Consider the following 26,040-nt stretch of genomic DNA (forward strand, 5'->3'; position numbering starts at 1 on the left):
CTAATTAGGAAACACCTGACCAAAAAATTAGGCTGCTAATACTGTATTCAATACTTTTTAAAAATCTGTGTGATTGCTCTCATCTAAACGTTGGGTACTAGGCATCTGAATACCATGTGTATTTTAGATAAAAGTAATAAATGTTGTAGGAAACAAAAACGTTCACAATACAGGACTTACTTGGCATCACAGCCAGTCGGCGTGAAGTCTAATTTGTGCTTAGTCCTGAAGATGAAATTTTTAGTTCGGATTTCTAGTATAGATGGAGGTTGAAGCGGAGTTGCTACTGCAAACAAAGCCAACTGCGGGGCAATTGCGGTCCCATCCTTTCCTTTCTTGTTCTGTCCATGAAGGAATTTTAGGCGTCCTTGAAAATTCATAGCCTTCAAAAAGAGGGAAAGCGAAGTTATGATTTGAAGAATGGAATAGCTACAGGAAAAAAAAGAGAACATGCTTCTATGTACACATGCTTATCTGGCATGGGGCAAAAGAGGCTTAATCAGCCTACTCAGGGTTTGATCATGGTTTCATCCTGAGACCACCTCAACTGAGCTCTTGGTACTGAACATTAGACATTGTGTAATTTCCACGCCCGTCCCCCTCCCCCCCTGCCACTTCTTATTCTCAGACAACAAATACTAACCACCCTAGTAATAATAATAATGACTGTGGTTTGGGGGAAGCAGTGTTTCCTAGTGGAAAGGGGCTAGGAGTCAGAGCAGAGAGGTGCTCTGACTCCTAATATCAGCTCTGCCACATATCTGCTGTGTGACTTTGGGCAAGTCAAACTTCTCTGTGCCTCAGTTCCCTCATCTGCAAAATGGGGACTTAATTCCTGTTCTCCCTCCTACTTAGAATGCGAGCCCCACGTGGGACCTGATTATCTTGTATCTACCCCAGTGTTTAGTACAGTGCTTGGCACAGAATAAGCACTTAACTAATAATAATTATTAATACTCCTAAATGCTGTCGCTTGAAATAGATAAAAAGAATGATTAATAATAATTACGGTACTTGTTAAGCACTTACTATGTGCCGAGCACTGTTCCAAGCACTGGGGTTAATCATGTTAATCAGTTGTCTGCTGTGTGAACTTAGGCAAAACACTTAATTAACTTCTCTGTCAGTTACCTCATCTGCAAAATGGGATTAAAAGTGTGAGCCCCACATGGGCAAGCTGATTGCCTTGTATCTACCCCACTGCTTAGCCCAAAGAATGGCTTAACAAATATCATGATTATTACTATGTTGGACCCAATCCCTGTCCCACAGGGGGCTCACATTCTTAATCTCCATTTTACAGATGAGGTAAATGAGGCCCTAAGAAGTGAAGTGATTTGCCCAACGTTAAACGGCAGGCATGTGGCAGAGCCAGGATTAGAACACTTACTCAAGCGCTTAGTACAGTGTTTTGCACACCATAAGTGCTCAATAAATACGACTGAATAAATCCACATCCTGACTCCCAAGCCCATGCTCTATCTACTCTAACCATTAAGTCAACACTGCTGAAACAAAGCACAGTTCAATTATTTTAACTGATGTAGTTACTTAGCACCTGTTCTAGTCTCAGTGAAATGTAATAGTACTGAATTGAAAATTGTGCATCATCAGAGTTTGCTCTTTTAATGAAGGAATATAAACACCACCTAATGTGAAGGGATTTTATCCAACCAAATAATTTAGAAAAAATGAAAAACAGCTGAATGTTGCAGTATAAGACATAAGAACAAAGTCAGAAAACAAGATGGCAAAAATATATATATTAATTTCTGGATATACATACCATATTTCCTCACATTAATGTCTCAACCTAAAAACAGGGGTGGAACTATTATTTCTAGCAATAAGGAGAGTAGGAGGAGGAAGAGAAAAATGAGATATCACTTTCTATTGCACTCTCCCAAGTCCTCGATGAATTACAGTAACCCTCTCCCTTCTCTTCCTACCCTGGTCCACACCTGCACCTCTTGAAAATGAAAGCTGCGAGGTTCAAACCTGTATCTTGGGTATCTTTACCCTACTACCTATCCCAGCAAGGATTACAATCAATGACTTCAAAAAATATTTGATTTCCTCTTCAAAAATGAGGAGTGGGGAATAACATGGTAGAGGCAATTTATGGAAGTAAAGATTCTACTGGGCTTGAGTTTCAGACTACAGCTCCTAACTATTCCAAATAATAGATTTCAGGGGTACTGAAATCAACTGATACCTCTTTAATCATGAGGCCAGATTAGCTTCCTCTCACTTGAAATGTTTTAATCTAAACTGCCAACTGAATTCTCACTACTGCCTGCCCACGTTTTTAGTGGCAATATAACCAGTCAGTGAAATTAAGAGCAGTAGACTACAAGTGTAAGAGAAGCTGAGGACATGGATCTAGTCTAGGACCTAGTTTTTATTATTTGAAAACTCTTCTCCTAAAAAAAGAAAAGAATATGTTGCAACAATTCCCCTTCAGAAAAGCTTCCTGACATTGTAGTTACCTGAGGGGAATGGCTACAGAATTACTAAAGCCTTTTCCTGCTGGAGCATTCCATGGGAAGATCACAAAAACCAAGATAACATTAAACAAAAATGAGGGAGAATCATTATTACTACCATTTAATAAGTATATGTCCACATACATGTATATGAAAATCAGTTACTAAAACTATTACTGATTCTAAAAATGCTAAGTCTAAAATTTTCTCTTCTTTGCAGGTTTCTTCAACCGTTTGCCACTGTTCTTCCATTTTTCATAATTTTTGGTCAAAAATACTATATTTAAAAGTTGGACACTTACCAAGAAGCCAGATGAATTATCTAGGAGGCACCTTAACCGACAGATGAAACATCTTTCCATAAAAGAAGAATTCTCTGGAGGAAGCTGTTCTGGGTTATAATAAGTTGTTGGCTGTGAAAGTTCACTATCTTCTGCAAATATTAAAAATCGACAAAATCAGATTAGAGCAGAATATTGGTATTTCACTACTTCATAGGTATATCACTTGGCATGTGTTTTAAAAATTACTCACTACATTAGGTATAATTAGGTACAATTAGTCACAATTCAATATATTAGGCAGAAGTAGCATTTGGGTTTAACTGAAATAGAAAGGTATCATATTTAAAACATGTGATGAGGTTTTTAACCCCCTTATGTGCTACTTTTCAAGCTGAAAAATATGTAATGAATTATGAAAAAATTTTATTAGTACTATTGCATTTTAAACTCAACTGTAAAACAATCCTCTTCGTATATAAAACATTAAATACATGTGTGCGCGCGTGCACATATACATATTCACTCATCTTGGGCTTTCAAGAAATTCAAATGAAAGGAAAATAGCATATTTTGAGTGTAGAAAATGTATATGATCTATATATGACAAAGAAAAGAATAATGTTGACAACACCGTCAACAGAATAGTAAAACATTTCCAAGTATGCTTGAAAAAAGATACTTAAGATTTCTAATATACCAAACAATTCAATTTCCAAAATATGAAAATCAAGATGATTCCTAATGCCCTACTCCTGTTATTCCCATTTTGGTAAAGTGTCTTTGTTCCTGATTGATAGCTCCATCATTCTAAAGAACCAAAAAACAAACAAACCAAGAATATCTTTTTTGGAGAAAAAACATGAAATATTAGGAGTATTATTCCCTTACTGCAATTAACAGATTGTTTATGTACAATAAAGAATTCAAACAACACAAGTAACAAAATATTTTAAAAATCTAAATACTGCTTGTTTTCATTCACAGTTAGGAGTAGTGATAGTCTTTATTAAGTACCCACTTTGTACAGAGCACTATACTAAATGCTGGAAGAGAATACATAGGTAGGAATAGACATGACCTCTGTCTTTCAGAGGGCACATTTAAATTCTGCTTGTAAACTCATACACCACTGAAATTTACAGTCTGGACTATTTTTTTAATGGTATTTGTTAAGTGCTTACTATGGGTACTGTACTAAGCACTGGCATAGATACAAGCTAAAAAGGTTGGACACAGTCCATGCTCCACAGAGGACTCACTGTTTTAATCCCCATTTTAGAGATGAGGCAACTGAGGCACAGAGAAGATAAGTGACTTGCTGAAGGTCACACAGCAGACAAGTGGCGGAGTCAGAATTAGAACCCATGACCTTCAGACTCCTAGGTCTGTGTTCTATCTACTAGATAATCCTGCTTGACAATGGATGACTAATGGGTAGTGAGTTTAAATATGATAGTTATGATGGCTCATCTGTCAACCAATATCATTTAGCACACGTCCGCAGCATTAAAATGAGAGTTTTGCTGTTAGCTGGCATAGACGCTGGAGGGAAAACTGTCTATAAAGCTGTTTCCTCTGCTAGTACCTGGTAAGCTAAATGAAGCTCACGCCTAGTACATATCCCAGTTGGTATAACGATGTTAAAAAAGACCACACAGAATTGAGCTGTTCAAATGCTTAACCTCTGGAATCAGCATGATCTTGATGAAGTAGTCAGTGACCTTTTGTAGACACTCACTAAACTACATATAGTTTAGAACTTCCATTCCCTGCTTACATTTCACATGAGAACAGAGGTAGGCTACATGCATCTGAGTTAACAGTCCATCAATCAACTTACTAAGTGCTTACTGTGGGCAGAGTAATAATAATAATGATGGTATTTGTTAAGCGCTTACTATGTGCCAAGCACTGTTGTAAGTGCTGAGGTACATACAAGTTAATCAGAATCATGTTGGCCCATGTGGGGCTCACGGTCTTAAGCCCCATTTTATAGATGAGGTAACTGAGGCCCAGAGAAGTTCAGTGACTTGCCCGAAGTCACCCAGCTGACAAGTGGGGGAGTCAGAATTAGAACCCATGACTCCCAAGCCCGTGCTCTTTCCACTAAGCCATGTTGCTTCTCTGAGTACTGCTTCTCAGAGTACTACACTAAGTGCTTGGGAAAGTACGATATAACAATAGAACAGACACATTCCCTGCTCACAGTGAGCTTACAATCTAGATGGGGAGACAGACATTAATATAAATAAAATTACAGATATGGACTTAAGTGCTGTGGGGCTGTAGGGGCGGTGAATAAAGGGGCTGCAACTCCTCCTTCTGAAGGGTCAGATGACCCTGGTTCACAGCTGGATTTGGGAGGCACAACACAGGGGTAGCTTCATGATCTATCACCTAACTACTATCTGGGTATAGAGAATTTTCACTCACATTTGTAAAACAGCACGGCCCCGTATAATGTTGTCGATTTGCCCTGCGATGTTCGTTGATGCTTCTGTGGTTCAATCCTACCCCAGAGAAGGGCCTAAATCTATTTCAGTGAGAAAAACTGAGGGCCCTTACGGCCTATCAAGAGATCTTCCAGATGGAAAGTTGATGGCTTCATTGAATGGTTCATCTTCGATCCCCCTCTGACTTACTGGCAAGCCAGCTGTGGGTATCAACGCCATACTAATTACGCATTTTAAGCACTACATTTTATACTTGTGTCCTGAATGAACACAAACTGTGCAATTTACAAATGTGATAATCAGTGAACTCATCTTTCCGGCACATTTACTAAAAACACTTTATCCAAACACCATAAGCATATTTTCTTTTAACAAGCCAACATTTCTAGTTTCTGCCTCTTTTTTTTTTTTTCAAAATCAAACAATAATGAAATGAAATAACCCTCATCCCATCAAAAGAACAAAAAACAGGTTGGTTAAGTCATCTTACCTGGCAGTCTTTGCCCCGGGTCCGCATACTGTACGGGATTTAATGCCCAGTGAAGCTGACGCTGAAATTCAGGCCTGTCTTCAGTGTGGATAAGTTCAAACACGCTCTGATGAATAACATCTGACTGAAAGAGAAAGCAAAAGGAATAAGCGTCTTGTGGGAAGGGAATGTGTCTACCAACTCTGTTAAACTGGACTCCCCCAAGGGCTTAGTAAAGACCTCTCCACACAGTAAGGGCTCAGTAAATACCACTGATCGACGAACGAAAACTCTGACAGGCTCTTGTTTCACTGCCTAAAGGGAGCTGTCCAAACTCAGAGACGTGGTCTCTGCGTTGTGGTCTGAGGGCCATTAACAACCCAACAGACATTTCTCAATTTATTTTTTCCAGTCGTATTTATTGAGCACTTACTGTGTGCGGAACACTGTACTCTACGCTCGGGAGAATCCAACAATAAACAGACACATGGCCCTGGGAGTCGGAGGGACCTGGGTTCTAATCCCAGCTTCGCCATGTCTGGTCCGTGGCCTTGGGCAAGTCACTTCACTTCTGTGGGCCTCAATTACCTCATCTGTAAAATGGGGACTAAGACTGTGAGCCCACTGTGGGACAGGGACTGTGTCCAACTCGATTAACTTGTATCTACTCCAGTGCTTAGAACAGTGCTTGGCCCATAGTAAGTGTTTAATAAGCTCCACTATTATTATTATTTCTCTGCCCACAATAATAATAATTATGATGGTATTTGTTAAGTGCTTATTACGCACCAAGCAGCGTTCTAAGCAGAACAAGCTTACAGTCTAGAGGGAAGACCATAATTACTCCTTCCCCTCCCCTCTGCTTATTTCTCTTCTGCTAGGGAGTCGAGGAAGGCTCAGGAGGGGAATTCCATGTGGGCAAAGGACTGTATCTGAACTAATTATCTTGCAGCGTTCAATCAATCAATAAATCGAGCAAGCGATGGTATTTATTGAGCTGTTATTGGGTAGGAAGGACTATATGAGGTGCTTGGGAGAGTACGATACAAAAGAGTGGGTAAACACAATCCCCGTAGACTCTAAGTTCGTTGTGAGCAGGGAGTGTCTGCTATTTGTACTTGTGCTTTCCCAAGCGCTTAATGGAACTGAATGCCTGACTACTTGTTGTGTTTTGTTGTCTGCCTCCCCCATTTAGATAGTGAGCCCGTTGATGGGCAGGGATTGTCTCTAACTGTTCCCGAACTGTACATTCCAAGCGCTTAGTACGGTGCTCTGCACGTAGTAAGCGCTCAATAAATATGATTGAATGAAGTGCTCTCCACACAGTAAGCGCTCAATAAATATGACTGAGTCATTCCTACCCATAAGGAGTTTATAGTCTGAGGGAGAGATGAAGAGCTAGGGGGTGATTAACACCCAGGTATGTTAATGCCTAGTGGAAAAAGCACGGGCTCGGGAACCAGAGGTCTTGGGTTCTAATCCCGGCTCTGCTACCTGTCTGCTGTGTGACATTAGGCAAGCCGCTTAACTTTTCTGTGCTGCAGTTACCTCATCGGTAAAATGGGGATTAAGACTGTGAGCCCCACAAAGGACAATCTGATTGCATTTAGAACAACGCTTGGCACTTGGTAAGCGCTTAATAAATACCATCACTATCATTATTATTATTATCACTACCAGTCCCCCAAGGATGGGCTAATTGAGAAAGAGAAGGGGGCTGGTGCAGACTGGATTTTACAGAAACGCCTGGGGACACGCAGGCTGGCCCATTCCCTCAAATTTAAAGGACAGCGTCCCCTTTAACAGCCACCGGACTGACTTTATCCATCACTGTCAACTGAGTGCTTAGCAGTGGGTAGGGGATGTGTCTACCAACATAGTCAATCAATGGTCTTTATTGAGCACTTACTACATGCAGAGCACTGTACTAAGCTCACGCAGAAGTGCAGTACAACAGAATTAGCAGGCACATTCCTAATTAACAGCAGTCATCTAGACTATAAGCTTGTTATGTTCAGGGAATGCGCCTGTCAGTTTTTTTGTACTGGACTGTAGACTTAGGGACTGTTTTACCCAGCTGCTGTGGTGAATTTCAGACCTCATTTTTCTCCCCCTCTGTCCCTGGAGTCTGAATACTTTATTTCAGAAAATACACTGCATCTACTTCAGATGAAGTATGAATTTCATCCTGGGGGCTTGCACTTGCCTGCCTCTTGAAAAGAAAAAGAAATCTAAGTTCTGAATGCATGGCAACTGGCAGCCCAATACCAACTTGTTTAATGGCTTGAAAGAGATAAATAAACCTTTTGAAGTCACTAACTTTCACATAACACTGCCAGGATCTAGCCAATTAAATCTTAATATGGAAGAAGGTAACTCATCCACCATGAATCACGCGCAAGTCAAAACAGAGTGACTTGAGCAGTAACCAGAGAGACTGCAAAACACCAGTTCCAGGAAAAATACATAAAGTGTGAACGTGTCCTCTCTCTAACGAGACAATGGAAAAACACCTATTTTGTTAGGCATCAAACTTCAATACCTCTATATTCATTCTGAAACAGAGCAGGGTATAAAAGCATGAAATTTAGGGGATTACACAAATACACTTTCAAATTTGGGTAGGCGATATTAGAAAGAAAGCCTTCATGTACACTCAAAGTACATAATAATAGTAATAATAATAATGTTGGTATTTGTTAAGCGCTTACTGTGTGCCAAGCACTGCTCTAAGCACTGGGGGAGATACAAAGTAATCAGGTGGTCCCACATGGGTCTCACAGTCTTCATCCCCAGTTTACAGATGAGGTAACTGAGGCACAGAGAAGTGACTTGCCCAAGGTCACACGGCAGACAAATGGAGGAGTCTGAATTAGAACCCACGACCTCTGTCTCCGAAGCCTCGGATCCTTCTACTAAGCCATGCTGATAGTATAGAGGATAGAGCACGGGCCTGGGATTCAGGTCATGGGTTCTAATCCCAGCTCTGTCACTTGCCTGCTGGGTGACCCTGGGCAAGTCACTTCACTTCTCTTTGCCTCAGTTACCTCATCTGTAAAATGGGGATTGAGACTGAGCCCCACATGGGACAGGGACTGTGTCCAACCCAATTTGCTTGTATCCAGCCCAGCGCTTGGTACAGTTCATGGCACATAATAAGCACTCAGTACCGTAATTAGTACTATTACTATAGTTAGCATAAGAAAAAGTAAAATACACCCACTTGTTGGAAGCCAAGGTAGTCCTGGATAGTAGATGATGCATAAAAGACCAAAGCATCAGTTGTAACAACCAGCACAAAGCCATTTAAAGCCTAGAGAAAATGAAAGGCACGTAGACAAATCAGTGGAGTAAAAGACAAAGATTATTCAAATTTAATTCAAGAGAATAAAACTTAAACAGAGATTAACTGTGAGGAGATAATGATTTGTCCTCACAACTGGGGTGTGGTTAAACGTTGGTGTGGTTTGTAGTTTCTTCTTAAGACATATTCATTATCTTTAAAGCAAATACTATTTCACATGATTCTTTCAGAAAAAATAATGCTTCAAAGTTAATTGTGCAACACCTGTATCCCCATGAGTGTGACAAGATTAACCAGAAATCTCTATTATGCCATTTTGGGGACAGAATGTCTTTGGCTGGTAAAAATGGAGAATTTCCAGTATGCACAGGAAAACTTAGAGCTGCAAGAAGGGACATAATCACTAAACAATGAAAACTTGTCACTCTTCCCTCATAGCATTTATCCCTCACCCAATCCCCCAAGATGTGGGAAATTTGAAGCCATCTAAAATCAGGACAGCAAGAGATTGGCTAAATTACACTTCTGAAAGCTGAAAACAGCCATGCTCTTCCCTTTTTATTTCATTGCTATTATTTGAATTTCACCCCATGTGCCAATTTCAGGAAATTTAAAAGTTTAGAAATCTATTGTTTTCACAAATTACATTAAAGTGATATAGTTCTTAAAACGTTTGATATGCGTGTGGGCATCAAGAAGAAAACCAAGGTGTTATTACGGATTTATAGATAATTGTAAATTATTGCAATAACCTTACTTTTTAATCTCACAGTTGTGAAAGAAATGTGCCCACCTGGAGGTGTTTCTATCAAACCACCCCACGACACTGAAGGTGGAAGAAGATGAAGCCAAAATGATGCATTTCAGCATGGCCCTAAGATCAATTTGCCCAAATATTCTTTCATTCATTCAACTGTATTTACTGAGCGCTTACTGTGTGCACTGTATTAAGAGGTTGGGAGAGTAAAATGCAACAATAAACAGACACATTTCTTGCCTACAACGAGGTTACAGAACAGAGGGAGGCTGCAAACAGTGACCTGCAAATAGTTGAATCTGAGAGCAGCAAATGTCTTCAGGGTTCTCATTAAAATTCAAAAATTAGACTGCTCTAATTTGTGCTTATCTGTTACACTCTAAAACAATCCATTTTGCCATTAAGAATTCTCTTAATATGAACTTAATTTTGTTACTGTGCTTTTCACTCAAGTTTCTAGGGAAACAGGACCCGGCCTATCATCACCTTTCCTTCAATGACTATGGCTGGGAGAACAAGGGTTTTGGTTGTCACCTTGTGACAACACAGTAGACACTCAATAAATGCTTGGGATGATGATGAAAGAGTAAACCAAACCAACCCTAAGAAAAAAGGTTAAAAAATGTGAGATGAAATTGACTAAACAGCTGAAAAAGATTGAGCTGTAACATAACATTTAGAGATACATAAAACATTGTTTTTTTAAAAGAATCAGTACCTTGAAAATTAAACAAGCAAACTGGTCTACAATGTGCCAAAGAAGCACTTGAGATATAGCGAGAAAAGTTAAGAATGCTATTAGGCTTGCACAGAGAGGGCAGATACATGCTGAGTATTTATGCATGAGTTTGCTAGCCAAACACTCAATCGACAAACCGGCCCCAGGTATCTCTCCTTGCCACTATCAGAAGCAGAACTCTGGAATGCATGGGCTGTCTAATACAGTAAGATATGTCTTATGTACTTAGGTAAATAGAATTCCTTTTAGGTGATTTTTATTTGATTTTTTTTAGCTTAATCAATCAAGCAATTAATCAGTAGTACTTATTGAGTGCTTACTGTGTGCAAGGCACTGTCATAAATGCTTGGGGGAGTGGAATACAACAGTTTGTAGATATGTTCCTGGCCCACCAGGAGTTTACAGTCTAGACAGGGGAGATAGATATCAAACTAAATCATGAATTTGTAAAAAAGGGGTTGTGGGGCTGAGGGTGGGGTGAATATCAAGGATTTAAAGAGAACAGATAAGAGAAGCCGCAGGGTCTAATTGAATGAACATGACCCTGGGAGTCCGAGGACCTGGGTACTAATTCTGACTCCACCACTTTCCTGCTGTGGGACCTCGGGTAAGTTATTTAATCACTCTGTGGTTCTCTTTCTTCATCTGTAAATGGGAATTTAGTACCTGATCGTCATCCTAATTAGCCAGTGCAGGGACTGTGTCCAACCTGATTAACTTATATCTACCCCAATGCTTAGAATAGTGTTTGGACACAGTAAACGCTCATCAAATGCCATAATAATTATTAGGTTCAAGCGCACAGGCAATGCAGGAGGGAGAGGGAATGGGGCTTAGATGGGGGAAGGCTTCTTGGAGGAGATGTGATCTTACTATTCAATTCATTAAACTGTATTTATTGAGCACTTATGGTGTGCAGAGCACTGTACTACATGCTTGGAAAGTACAATTCTGCAACAAATACTAGGGCTTTGAAGCCAGAGACAGTGGTGGTCTTTCCCTTTACGAAGGGGAAGCGAGTTCCAGGGGATGTAGGTGAGGTAGAGAGGTAGATGAAATTGAGATCCATTAAGTAGGTTGCCACTGGAAGAGCAAAATTTGCAGGTTGAGTTAGTTGTAGCAGGAAATCAGCTAGATAAGATAGGAGGGGACAAGCTGAATCAGTGCTTTAAAGTCTACGATGAGGAGTTTCTGTTTGATGAGGAGTTGACTGGGCAATTATTGCATTTTCTTGAAGAGTTGGGCGATGAGAATTGTACTTTTTTAGAAAAATGATCTGTACAGCAGAGTGAAGTATGGACTAGAAATGGGGAGAGGCAGGAAGGTCAGCGAGGAGGCTACTGCAGTAGTCAAGGGGGTATATAGTAAGTACTTGGATTAGCAAAGTAGCAGTTTGAAGAGGAAAGGGCAGATTTAAGCAATGTTGTAATGGTAGAACTGAAAGGATTTGGTAGCAGATTAAATATATGGGTTTAATAAGAGAGATGACTCTAGGGTAATGTTATGTTCTGGTGAGACAGGAAGGGTGGTGGTGGTTGTCTGCAGTAATGGGAAAGATGGGAGAGGGCAGAGTTTGGGTAGAAAGATGAGTTCTGTTTTGGACATGTTAAGTTTTAGGTACTGGCGGACAACCAGTTCGACATGTCCTGAAGGCAGGAGGAAGTGTGAAACTGCACTGAAGGAGAGAGGTCAGGGCTGATAATGCAGACTAAGAAATTATCTGCAAAGAGATGGTAGTTGAAGCTGTGGGAGTTTTCCAAGGGAGAGGGTATAGACGGAGAATAGAAAGGGACCCAGACTGCGCCTTGAAGGGCTCCTATGGATAGAGGGTGGGGGGCAGAGGAGAAGCCTGGGAAAGAGACTGAGAAGGAATGGTGAGAGACCTTCAAGGCTCACTCTTGGACCTGGGTTCTAACCCAGGCTCTGCTACTTAATAATAATAATAACGTTGGTATTTGTTAAGCGCTTACTATGTGCCGAGCACTGTTCTAAGCGCTGGGGTAGACACAGGGGAATCAGGTTGTCCCATGTGGGGCTCACAGTCTTAATCCCCATTTTACAGATGAGGTAACTGAGGCACCGAGAAGTTAAGTGACTTGCCCAAAGTCACACAGCTGACAAGTGGCGGAGCTGGGATTCGAACCCATGACCTCTGACTCCAAAGCCCATGCTCTTTCCCCTGAGCCACGCTGCTTCTGGGGGTCCTTGGATGAGCCACCTCACTTCTCTGTGCCTCAGTTACCTCATCTGTAAAATAAGGGTCAAGACTGGGAGCCCTATGTGGGACAGGGACTCTGTCCAACTTGACTTGCTTGTACGCACCCCAGCACTTAATCCAGTGCCCGGCAGACTGTAAGTGCTTAACAAATATCACAATTATTATTATTATTGTGAAAATAATAGGGCATTCAGAGAACAGTGTAAGGGTGGTAATTGAAATATGCAAGTGTTTAAAAATGAGATAATGTGATTGAATGATGAGTAGAATGTGGGGTAGAATGTGATTAAAATGATGAGTGCAGGAAACTGGAGTAGGACATTTTTATAAATATTTGGAAAAATAAAAGTTGCATTTCTTTCTAGAAATCCAAGCCATTGATCTGTTTTTACTCAGCATGTATTAGCCTATGATGAAACCTTACCTGTAATAAGAGTTCTCCTTCTTGTAGATTTAGGCTGTCCCTCCGTTTTGTTCTGCAGGTATCATTAATGCCATTTTTGTCCGACTGGATAGAACTGGATGATTTTAATGCCACTAAAAGGGGAAAAACATTTATTTTTTCATGATAATCATAAAACATCACCAAAGGAAAAACCTAAATGAAAAAAAACCCTTAAAAAACCCTTGAAGTTTAAGGTTTCATTTTACTGCGCATTTTGAAGATGTCAGTGGTAAAATGACTAAGCAGAAACAATTTACCATGAGAGCAAATCCTTAATGGATACACATTTATACAGACTACACTTTATCAAGGACAACCACAGCACAAATAGTTTTCAAATATCATTAGGCTTAAAACATCTGTCATCCATCCATCTTTCTGTCCATCCATCCACACATCCATCCATCCATTCATTCCCTACAAGGGCAGAGTAATGTACTGGGCAACTGGAAGACTCCAATCTCCAGCCCTTGAAAATGACCTTATACGCTTAGTCCTGGTCACGTCAGAAGTAAAATCTTGATTTAGTCAACTCTAGACTTTTCTATATTTAAACTTCCGATCACACTGTACTTCCCTTCAGTCTTACATTTAATTGCCTAAAGGTTGTCAAAATGTCTAAAACATAAAAACAGAAATGAACCTTACTTCCAGAGGGCGAAACCCAATTTATGAATCAAGAGTTCAAATCAGGAAGTGTGGTAAGAACTACTCTGCACATGTGCAAGGCTTCATCGCATTGAAGATTTTGAATACAGGTTTAGAAGAGAAGTCAGAGCCTTTATTAGGGCATGAGAGGATTTGTTCTTCCCATTCTAGGCTTTGCCTGGATGCATTCTTGTGTCTCTCGGGACTGAACAGAACCTCTCCAGCCGATGAGACTTTAGCATAATGTTTTAGACTGGGAAGCAAAGGGCTATGGTGGGAGCAACAGAGTAGGCCTGGTAAAAGAACTCATCTCCTCATCAAGCTTAAGGGCTATAAATAGCCCAACTCCCTAATGGAATGATGGTATTTATGAACCACTTATTACGGACCAAGTCCCAAACTAAGCAAATAAATATGAAATAAACATGAAATAAATCAGATTCGACACTAGTCCTGTTAATAATAATAATGTTGGTATTTGTTAAGCGCTTACTATGTGCAGAGTGGTTCTAAGCGTTGGGGTAGACACAGGGGAATCAGGTTGTCCCACGTGGGGCTCACAGTCTTAATCCCCATTTTACAGATGAGGGAACTGAGGCCCAGAGAAGTGTAGTGACTTGCCCACAGTCACACAGTTGACAAGTGGCAGAACTGGGATTCAAACCCATGACCTCTGACGCCAAAGCCCAGGCTCTTTCCACTGAGCCACGTTGCTTCTCTAAAATTTTTTTCCCTGACCAGGAATCGGACCTGGGCCGTGGCGGTGAGAGCGCTGAATCCTAACCACTAGACCACCGGGGAATAGGACAACACTGTGTCCTGTTCTACACAGTGCTCAGTCTCTCCGGGAAGGAAACCATTTATTTTATCCCCATATTCCAGAAGAGGAAACTGAGGCCCAGAGGAGTGAAGTGACCCTGCCGGTCACACAGCAGGCAAGTGGAAGAGCTGGAACTAGAACCGGGGTCTCAGGCTTTCCAGTCCAATACTCTCTCCATTATACCATGCTGCCTCTCAACCATCTACTTAAACTACTAGTAAATGGCTGGTGAAAAGATGACCTGGGGAAGATGATGGGCTACAAGGAAGATCATTCATTCATTCATTCATTCAATAGCGCTTACTATGTGCAGAGCACTGTACTAAGCAATTGGAATTTACAAATCGGCAACAGATAGAGACAGTCCCTGCCCTCTGACGGGCTTACGGCCTAATCGGGGGAGACAGGCAGACGAGAACAATGGCAATAAATAGAGTCAAGGGGAAGAACGTCTCATAAAAACAATGGCAAATAAATAGAATCAGGGTGATGTACATCTCATTAAACAAAATAAATAGGGTGATGAAGATATATACAGTCGAGCGGATGAGTACAGTGCTGAGGGGGTGGGACGGAAGAGGGGGAGGAGGAGAGGGAAAGGGGGGAGAAGAGGGTTTAGCTGCGGAGAAGTAAAGGGGGGGTAGAGGGAGCAGAGGGAAAAAGGGGGGAGCTCAGTCTGGGAAGGTCTCTTGGAGGAGGTGAGCTTTAAGTATGGATTTGAAGAGGGGAAGAGAATTAGATTGACGGAGGTGAGGAAAGAGGGCGTTCCAGGACCACGGGAGGACGTGGCCCAGGGGTCGACGGCGGGATAGGCGAGAACGGGGGACGGTGAGGAGGTGGGCGGCAGAGGAGCGGAGCGTGCGGGGTGGGCGGTGGAAAAAGAGAAGGGAGGAGAGGTAGGAAGGGGCGAGGTGATGGAGAGCCTCGAAGCCTAGAGTGAGGAGTTTTTGTTTGGAGCGGAGGTTGATAGGCAACCACTGGAGGTGTTTAAGAAGGGGAGTTCTGCAGAACGTTTCTGCAGGAAGATGAGCCGGGCAGCGGAGTGAAGAACAGACTGGGGTGGGGAAGATCACAAAGAAGTGGTGTAGTCTAGTGGAAACAGCACGGGCGTGAGAGTCAGAGGACCTAGGTTCTAATCCCGGCTCCACCACTGGTCTGGTGGTGTGACCCTGGGCAAGTCACTTAACATCCTGTGCCTCAATTTCCTCATCTGTAACATGGGAATTCCCCTCTCAGGGAGGCACCTGGAGAGTTTCCAGTCCTCTACCAGTCTCAGCTATGGGAGGGATAGTCAAGCAGTGGCTTACCCATTCCATTCCTAGCTTGGGCAGTGGTTTATAACAGTGGAAGGCAACCTGTTATAAGTCTAAACTCATCCATGGTGGGGTGCATGGGAGAATCGAGGGCAGAGTCTCTCGTATACTGCGCAGAAGGCAGCAATGGCAAACCACTTCTGGATTTTACCAAGAAAACTCTATGGATCCACAACCAGAATGACTGCAGATGGAGTGGGACGTTCTGGGAGAGATGTGACTTTGGGGTCACTGTGGATCGGAAACGACTCGACGGCACAAGAAAAGACAACATGGGGATTAAATTCTCCTCCCTCTGATTTAGATTGTGAGTCCCGTGTGGGACAGGAATTGTCTAGAATGATTATCTTGTATCCATTCCAATGTTTAGAACAGTGCCTGGAACAAAGTAAATGCTTAACAAGTAACATAATTAAGGAAAAGGAGGACGCTGGTGGGGGTATGCTCCAATGACATTACCTGGCTAATCTTTTATAAAATGGCAAAAATGTATTTAATCTAATAAAAGTTACACTCCACAATTAAAAGGTGTCTTCAGGCCCAGTACTACTTTCTATTATATGAGGCAGGGCCAGACGAACAAGGGGATCGCTAAAAGGAATTAAGATTTTGAAGCAAGGAGACTTTGAAAAGAAATTGTGCTTTTCTCTCTGTCCTTCTTCAAAGAAGACAGAATAGATTTTTTCATAAGACTTTACTGCTGGACTGACATCAAGCGTGAAAGTTTAAGCCAACAATATCTACTCATTTAAAAAAAAAAGATAGGCAAAAATACACACACACACACACACAAATCTGATATCAAGGATCTAAAACATTATCATAGTCATCTCCACCAGAGTCTTCCCTATTTGAAAAATAGAACACCGTATTTATGCATATTCCAAAATGTTGTTTAGCATCCAGTTTTGTCCCAAGAAGCACATGGTGGCACTAACAGCAAGTCCCAAAATATCAACCTTTTTTTCACAAGCATCTGTAACTGATTCACTCCCCTTCTGACTGCCAATGGGATTACTTTCTTCATGACTGTCATTGACATAAAGGAAATTCCCAAAGTGAATTGGAGAAACCCCTTAGTACTGTCAACGCTTTCTTCTACTTGTCATGGCTTCTAATCCCGGCTCTGCCACTTGTCAGCCGTGTGACTTTGGGCAAGTCACTTAATTTCTCTGTGCCTCAGTTACCTCATCTGTAAAATGGGGATTAAGACTGAGCCCCATGTGGGTCAACCTGATTACCTTGTATCAACCTCAGCGCTTAGAATGGTACTTTGCACATAGTAAGCACTTGACAAATACCATGATTATCATTATTATTATTATTATTATTGTTGCCATCCAGGCTAGCTTCATACCAGTCATGAGGCGGGCTTCCTTCTCTTCCCCTGGCTTTTACCACACTGCAGCACACACAGTTTGCACCAGCGGATTCACCGGGCTACGTTCCCCCAACTATCTTGTCAAATGTCAGAAGTCTCCCCTCTGACCACTGCCTACGTAGACATGAGATGCCTTTCCTGTTTCACTTTAATAGTTCTTTTAGATTACATATGCCACTCCTCTCTTCCATTAGCACAGGACTAGATAATGAAGAATGTCTGTAGGAGGATTTTGAGCCTATCATAAGATTGTAGTTTTTTTCTGAACTTCAAAGCAAATGAATAATACCACATTCTGAGTTTATCATTTGGTAATTATGAGTGAAGTGAAAAGAGCCTGAAAGCCCCTTAGGGGGTTTTCTAATCCAGTACACATTACTATGCCCGTATTTGATTCTGATGTCACTCTTGATGATTAAAAACTCATACAGTACATTTACTGCACAAAAATAGTCTTGATAATTTACACTCCACTGTGGTATGTGAGGGCAACAGTTTGGAGGTGACCCATGTAATTTTCTGTAACTTCTAAAATGGGTTGAAGTGGCTTGATATCTTCAATCTTTAGAAAGCATGAATGAATTCCTTTTAGAAAAAGCAAAAGGAGACCCATGTAGTTCCTCATTTTCCCCATTACTGCAATTTTAGCTTTGTTCTAACCTAATTATTGGCAGAGTACTGTAATATTACAAATTGCTCTTTCCACTTCCTATCAAAAGGAATACCACCTCGCCTCCCCTAAAAAAATTAGGCTATAATGCACGCATTAAAACTAGCCTTAATCAAATGAAGCAAAATGTATTATCATGCATTTGATTATTAAATCTTAATTCTGGTGGGAGCACAAACAAGGATACATAGTGACAATTGCAGGAAATGTCATATGCTCTACTCTCTCACAAAACACATTTTTAATACATGTTTTTAATAGAACATTAGTTAAAAAAAAATCAGAAAGTTCCTTTGACATCAAGCATCTATCTGAATAGAATGTGATGTCAAAAGAATTAAGCCACGTCGCCTAGTGAATAGAGAACGGGCCCGAGAATCAGAAGGACTTGGGTTCTAGTCCCGGCTCTGCCTTGGGCAAGTGACCTTGGGTAAGTCGCTTCACTTCTCGGTGCCTCACTTATCTCATCTGTAAAATACTGATTAAGACATCTCCTCCAAGAAGCCTTCCCTAAGCCCTCCTCTCTTCTCCAACTCCCTTCTGCACCGCTCTTGCTCTTTCATTCATCCTCTCTTCCATCCCCCAGCACATATGTATATAGTTGTATATATCTGTAATTTATTTATTTATCTATATTAATGTCTGCCTCCCCCTCTAGACTTTAAGTTCACTGCAGGCAGGGAATATGTGTGTTATATTGTTATATTGTACACCCCCAAGTGCTCAGAACAGTGCTTTCCACACAGTAAGCGATCAATAAATATGATTGAATGAATGAATGACTGTGAGCCCTATGTCGTAAAGGGACTGTATCCAACTCGACATAGTTCTAGTGTTCAAGAACAGAATGACTTAGACTAAAACCATAAAACAATAGAAAAAGGAAAAGGAAAGCAAAACAAAAACATGAAATTATGAAAACATAAAACCAAAGAAAAATGAGGATGTGGCTGGGGGATATTCTCCAGGAGCTCCCGTCAATCAATCGATGGTATTTATTGAGATCTTACTGGGTGCAGAGCCTGGTACTAAGTGTTTGGGAGAGTACAACAGAATTGGTACGCATTGTCCCTGCCCTCAAAGAGCTTTCGTGCTATTTTGCGATAACATGGTAGGGTAACACCTTCTCGACCATTAGAACATTATGAAGCCTGTAGCTCCCGTGACTCTTTGACTCTGTTAAGCCCTGCCGACGTGGTGACCTGAAACTCTGTTCCTTGAGCCATAATGTTTGAAATCTATCATTGCCCATGTCTTTTTAGAATGCCCTGTTTCCATTATTTCTAGTTTCAGTAATGTATAACAACAGTAATAATAATAGTGGTATTTGTTAAGAGCTTACCATGTGCCAGGCACTGTTCTAAGTGCTGGGATAGATGCAAGGTAATCAGGTTGTCCCACATGGGGCTCACAGTCTTCAACCCCATTTTACAGTTGAGGTCACTGAGGCACAGAGAAGTTAAGTGATTTTTGCCCAAGGTCACCTAGAGATGACAAGTGGTGGAGCCGGGATTAGAACCCACGTCCTCTGACTCCCAAGCCCGGCTCTTTCCACTAAGCCACGCTGCTTCTCATATCTGTCCCCCCATATGCACGCCCATCACATTTAGCTTATAAGACCTAAGGGGCCTTTTCTATTTCTCATCTTTTTTATTTTCGCAGTGCTAGGTGGTAGTAATAGCAGTAGTATTTACTAAATGCCCACTGTGTGCATAGCACTGCACTAAATGCTAGGAGAGAAAATACAGGGGGGAATTAGTCACGGTTCCTGGCCCTCATGGGGCTCAAAATCTCGGGTAGGGAAGATGGGATTGGAGACAGACACAACTGGAGTGATGAAACATTTAAACCCAATACAAAGGCACAAAATAGGCTCGGGACAGTGCTTAGCACAATGAAGACACTTAAGACATTACTCTTAATGTTGGTATTTGTTAAGCGCTTACTATGTGCGGAGCACTGTTCTAAGCGCTGGGGTAGATACAGGGTAACCAGGTTGTCCCACGTGAGGCTCACAGTTAATCCCCATTTTACAGATGAGGTAACTGAGGCACAGAGAAGTTAAGTGACTTGCCCACAGTCACACAGCTGACAAATGGCAGATCCGGGAATCGAACTCATGACCTCTGACTCCGAAGCCCAGGCTCTTTTCCACTGAGCCACGCTGCTTCCTGAATGACTGTTGGTAAAGAGCTACAAGAAGTTCAGGGATCTCAACTACCCTCCTTATTTGACAGAGAGCGCCTGTGGATGGCCAGGTTTCTGAAAGAACCACATTTTTTCCCCCATGGCATTTGTTAAGCGTTTACTACATGCCAGGCAGTGTTCTAAGTGCTGGGGTAGAAAAAAAGACAGTCAGCTTGGATACAATCCCTGTCCTACACGAAGCCCCCCGTCTTCATTCCCATTTTACAGATGAGGTAACTGAGGCACAGAGAAGTGAAGTGACTCAAACACGGTCACACAGCAGGCAAGTGGCCGAGCCGGGACTAGAACCCAGGTCCTTCCGACTCCCAGACCCGTGCTCTATCCACGTCGCCTCTCTTGCCTTCATAAACCCTGCTCTGATGCTCCGGCCGTGCGCTTGGGGTTTGGCCTCTCCATGTGAGAAAGATCTGCTTAATTCAGTTTGGGATTTTGTCCTCGCTTTTTCACAGTTAAATTGTTTTGCTGACTGTATTGCTCGTTGCTCCCTGAAGAACAGGTCTGTGGAGACGGTCCAAGTTAAGCAAACTCTCACCTATTAGATGGATGTAGGTAATGATTATTTGACTCTGTCTTGGATTAGAAAAAAATATCCAAACTGACGGCTTTCAAGAGAAGAAGCTTAGGGAAAATAACGTGTGCCAAAAGGAAAGCATTTGGATTCTTCATTTCAATGAGGCTTACAAGAAACCAAACCTCTTTAGGTTCACTGTTATTCCAGGAACAGCACAAAGCTATGCTGAACCTGATCTGTGGTTTTGTTGGATTCTGACAGGTAGAACTTTCAACGGTGTTTCTTACACTAGCTCTGAAGTCACAAATGTTGCATGTTTCACTCTAATATCTATCTGCCAATCACAGTCCAAAGAGGGAACTAGATCGTAAGCTCCTTGTGGGCAGGGAACATGTCTTCCAACTCTGATGTACTCTCCCAAGCCCTTAGTACAGTGCTCTGCACTCAATAAATTATCAAATGCCACTGATTTGTGTCTAGATTTTATTTTGGTACACATATATATGTGTGCACATGTGCATGCATTCATTCAATCGTATTTATCGAGCCCTTACTGTGTGCAGAGCACTGTACTAAGCACTTAGGTATGTCTGTGACATTGCATTAAATCAATTCCCAGGGACTCTGTTCAACATCCAATTGTCCAGCTGGGTTGTGACAGCTCTGGAGCATCATTTTTGTTGAGGGGAGAAGAGGAGAAGAAAATAGCTTGCACTCCCATCCTTTCAGATTCACGCAAAATGAAAGGCAGTATATGTAATAATAATGTCTGTTAAGCATTTACTATGTGCCAAGCAATGTTCTAAGCACTGGGGTAGATACAAGGTAATCAGGTTGCCCTCGGTGGGGCTCACAGTCTTAATCCCCATTTTGTAGATGAGGGAACTGACGCCCAGAGAAGTGAAGTGACTTGCCATGGTCAAACAGCAGACAAGTGTTGGAGTCAGGATTAGAACCCATGTCCTCTGACTCCCAAACCTGTGCTCTTTCCACTAAGTCATGTCGATTCTCTGATCATGGATCCAAAAAATATGGTTTTTTTTACAGGGATTTTCTTACATTTTAATGGGTATGCTACTAAACAAGAAATGGAGTTGTGAGGACAAAAGCAATTTTTAGGACCTTTTTCTTCGTATAATTATATACACCAGGATAATGTCATTTTTAGCACCAACCTTACACACCACTGGATCTCAGCTTAAAGAACTTGTGGACTGGTTTATATAAATTTTTGGCAAAGATCTCCAAATTGAGGAAAACAGGACAAAGTTTATTAAGTCAACTTCAGGTTATTTCATAACCCCTCAAGTAGAGTCAATAGTTCAACGCTATCCAAAATACTCCTCAGAGAGGTTAGTTCAATCCAACAATCAGTGGTATTTACTAAGGACTTACTGTGTGCAGGACTGTGCTATGTGCTTGGGAGAATACAACAGACTCAGTGGACAAATTCCCTACCCACAAGGGACTTTCACACAAGAGGGGAGCCATACATTAAAAGAAATTCCAGATTCGTCCACAAGTGCTGTGGAGCTGACGGTGCGTAAACTCGTTAAAGGGTAGTTCTTGATTAAATGACTAATTGTTACCAACTCCAAGTACAAAGCGGGTTTGATTCTAAAAGAAGCATATTTGGAAGCCAAAGATCATCAATATGCACTTTACATTCAGGAGGCAGTGTTCGACTGTTGACGTTATGAAACAATGAAAAAATGTGCGGTCTGTGGGTATTAATGTGAAAACACGAAATACAGAACATCAGCTTTAATTATAGAAGCAGTTTAGCCTAATGGATAGAGCATGGGCCTGGGACTCGGAAGGACCTGGGTTCTAGTCCCGGCTCCACCATTTGCCTGCTGTGTGACCTTGGGCAAGTCACTTACCTTCTCTATACCTCAGTTACCTCCTCTGTAAAATGGGATTTAAGACTGTGAGCCCCATGTGGGACAGGGACTGTGCCCAACCTGATTAGCTTCTAACTAATCGTGCTTTGCACATAGTGCTTAGCAAATACCACTTATTTGGAGTTTGGATCTCCAAGGTCTGAGGAGATTGGCTGGTAAGGATGGATGGGGAGGAAAGAAGGGGTGGCCTGATCCCTTTATAATGGGGGACAGCCGGCAGGCAGCTTTACCTATACCATGTGTCAGGCAGATGGGCACAGGAGGAACAAGCAGTTTGGACCCAGGGCAGCCCTGCCCAGAATGGCCAGAGGCCTGAGATCTATTCCTCCCCAGAAGTAAAAATATTCAATCATATTTACTGAGCGCTTACAGTGGGCAAAGCGCTGTACTAAGTCCTGGGGAAGATACGAGCAATTCGGCTTGGCCCCGGTCCCTCTCCCATCTGGGGCTCACAGTCTCAATCCCCGTTTTACAGATGAGGTAACTGAAGCCCAGAGAAGAGAAGTAACTTATCCAAGGTCACTCAGCAGGCAAGTGGTGGGGCCGGAATTAGAAACCGTGACCTTATGACTCCCAGGCCCGTGCTCTATCCATTACACCGTGCTGCTTCTTACAGTTCTTGTTGGTGTGGGGAATTTTTTTTGTTGTTGTTGTCCTTTTCCATTCTGTCATGGCGTAGTGGAAAGAGCACGGGCTTGGGAGTCAGAGGTGTGGGCTCTAATCCCGGCTCCGCCACTTGTCAACTGTGTGTGACACTGGGTAAGTCACTTAACTTCTCTGTTCCTCAGTTACCTCATCTGTAAAATGGGGACTAAGACTGTGAGCCCCAGGTGGGACAACTTGATTACCTTGTGCCTACCCCAGCGCTTAACAAATACCATCATTATTATTATTATTATTTTTACAGAGAGTCCTTTCTTATTAGATTGGGAGACCCTGGGGACCTGGACCTCTGAATCCTGTCTCTCTCCCCAGACCTGAATTTCCTGCTTTGAATATTGTAAGAGCTGGATAAATGGAATTTCTATTACTGTGATGAAGGAAACTCATGAAACAAATGACTGGGAAAATTTTTCACTAGTTCAGAATGATGCACTGTAACAAAACATCACAAGTTTTCAGACGAACGCTACTAGAAAATTAGCGTTACCATTATTTATCGAAATGTTTACTAATACGTTTATTCAAAAGGCGCTGAGTTGCTACTTATAGCAATTTACATTGTTTATTACAAATATGTGATTTTAATATTTATTTCTTAAATAGTAGATAATGCTGATATAATGAGAGGAAAAGCAACATGTTACAGGTATTGTACAGTCATCATTGAAACTGTAAAAACAATTTGAAATTGGGTGCTTTTTTAAATTGAAGTTAAATCTTGCATTTTTTCCAAATCTTTCTATTCCTTGGTGACTACCTTTCTTTTAGAAGTGGCCCTCTCTTAGATCTTTTTTCTCCACTACTCATCGATCCCTCTTTGTTCTCTCAACTCCAACTCTTCCAAGACATCCAACCAACAACTTATTTCAAAACCTGTCTCAGTCTATTTCTCCCACCAACCACTTTCTCACAAGTGAAGCAAGATGGTCTGGGAGCCAGAGGACCTGGGTTTTAATTCCGGCTCCTACATAGGTGTGCTGTGTGACCTTGGGCAAGTCACTTGACTTCTCTCTGTCTCAGTTTCCTCATCTACAAAATGGCAGTTCATTACTTGTTCTCCCTCCTATTTAGACTGTAAGCCCCATGTGGGACAGGGACTGTAATCCCACCTTGTATCCAGGCCCGGTGCTTACAAGAGTGATTGACACACAGCACGTGCTTAATGAATACCATAAAAACAAGTGGAAATGAGGAAGAGTTTTTACAAAAAGTTATCCTTTAAAAAACATCACCACCCACATACCAAGAAATAGAATGCACTATTTGGACCTCCTTTACCCCCAAATTACTAGGCTCTTTAAGGAGAGGGTCTGGGTATTCTAAATGTTTTGGACATTCTGGTCGAGGATTAAAGATCGAAGAGCTGGAAATGTAATTTGAAAAAACAGCATCTGTTTCAGCAGTAAATGAGTGATGCGCTGCATTCTTATCAGAAACCAACAGATAAATAGGAAAGGCAACTTCAAGCTATTTCATTCCAAAATTATCAGGTAGGAAGGGAAGAGAGGTTTCAGGAAGGGAGTGGGAGGTGAGATAGAACAGAAAAAGACACGCTCTCCGCTGAGCCGTACAAAGGAAAGGTATCCCCCCCCCCCATGGACAGGATTAAATGTTAAGATCAATTAATTTAGCCCAAACTATTTTTGGCATAAGGATGTCTGTTGCTTGGCCTTTCCAAGTTGGCACGTTTCTGGGATGAAGCTAATCATACTTGGCGGCCTCCACCATCAGAGCGATAGGCTTCACTTTATTAAAGTTAAAAACCACACTGTAAAGAAAACACTTGGCAGGAGAAGCTTATTAGGTGACAATTTGAATTTCACCTAAAAAAGACTGAGAATTGGTCAAAAGCTATCTTTCAAAATGATGAAATAGACTAGTTTCTAGCAAGACTGCATTGGCACGGGTGATAGGAAATGCATTTGGATAGTTCTAGTTTCAAAAAAGACAATATTGTCTTCCAAGGAATAGAAAAGAAAGGGAGGCACTAAATCCCTATCTTTAAGAAACTTTTGACTGAATTGTAAGCTCCTTGTGGATGAGCCACTATGGTGCCTTCCAATTCTATTGCACTATACAGTCCCAAATGGCTAGTAGATTACTCTGCACACTTCATTCATTCAACAGTATTTATTGAGCGCTTACTATGTGCAGAGCACTGTACTAAGCGCTTGGGATGAACAAGTCGGCAACAGATAGAGACAGTCCCTGCCGTTTGACGGGCTTACAGTCTAATCGGGGGAGACGGACAGACAAGAACAATGGCACTAAACAGCGTCAAGGGGAAGAACATCTCGTAAAAACAATGGCAACTAAATAGAATCAAGGCGATGTACAATTCATTAACAAAATAAATAGGGTAACGAAAATATATAAACATTCAGTAAATACCACTGAATGAAGAAGTTACAAATCAAACACAGGTTTGATACACACAGATAGAAAAGCATCACATGCCCTTCAATAACTGCACTTCTGAACTTGTGGTCATTCAATTTATTATTAATCTCCCGTAATACAGATTTTTAAATTATTTTATTAACAGCCCTCTTCTCCCGCTCCCTTCTGCATCGCCCAGGCACTTGGATTTGCACCCTTTATTCACCTCTCCCTCAACCCCATAGCACTTACGTATATATCCATAATTTATATTAATGTCTGTCTTCCACTCTAGATTGAAAGATCATTGAAGGCAGGGAACATATCTACCAACTCTGTTGCACTGCACTCTCCTTAAGTGTTTAGTATGGTGCTCTGCACACAGTAA

The 26,040-nt window shown here is 41.6% G+C and overlaps 1 protein-coding gene across 1 annotated transcript in view; it reads right to left on the reverse strand.

Moving 5' to 3' along the window:
* Window positions 1-26,040, reverse strand: part of AHR (aryl hydrocarbon receptor) — a 74,221-nt gene that overhangs the window by 16,842 nt on the left and 31,339 nt on the right. The window contains exons 3-7 of the mRNA XM_029070839.2: window positions 13,135-13,247; window positions 8,916-9,005; window positions 5,714-5,837; window positions 2,789-2,919; window positions 181-383 (exon numbers count right to left, since the gene is read on the reverse strand). Of these exons, the coding sequence (XP_028926672.1) occupies window positions 181-383; window positions 2,789-2,919; window positions 5,714-5,837; window positions 8,916-9,005; window positions 13,135-13,247 (661 nt within the window). The remainder of the gene's footprint in view (window positions 1-180; window positions 384-2,788; window positions 2,920-5,713; window positions 5,838-8,915; window positions 9,006-13,134; window positions 13,248-26,040) is intronic.

The sequence above is a fragment of the Ornithorhynchus anatinus genome, chromosome 8 (assembly GCF_004115215.2).
Source record: "Ornithorhynchus anatinus isolate Pmale09 chromosome 8, mOrnAna1.pri.v4, whole genome shotgun sequence".
NCBI lineage: Eukaryota > Metazoa > Chordata > Mammalia > Monotremata > Ornithorhynchidae > Ornithorhynchus > Ornithorhynchus anatinus.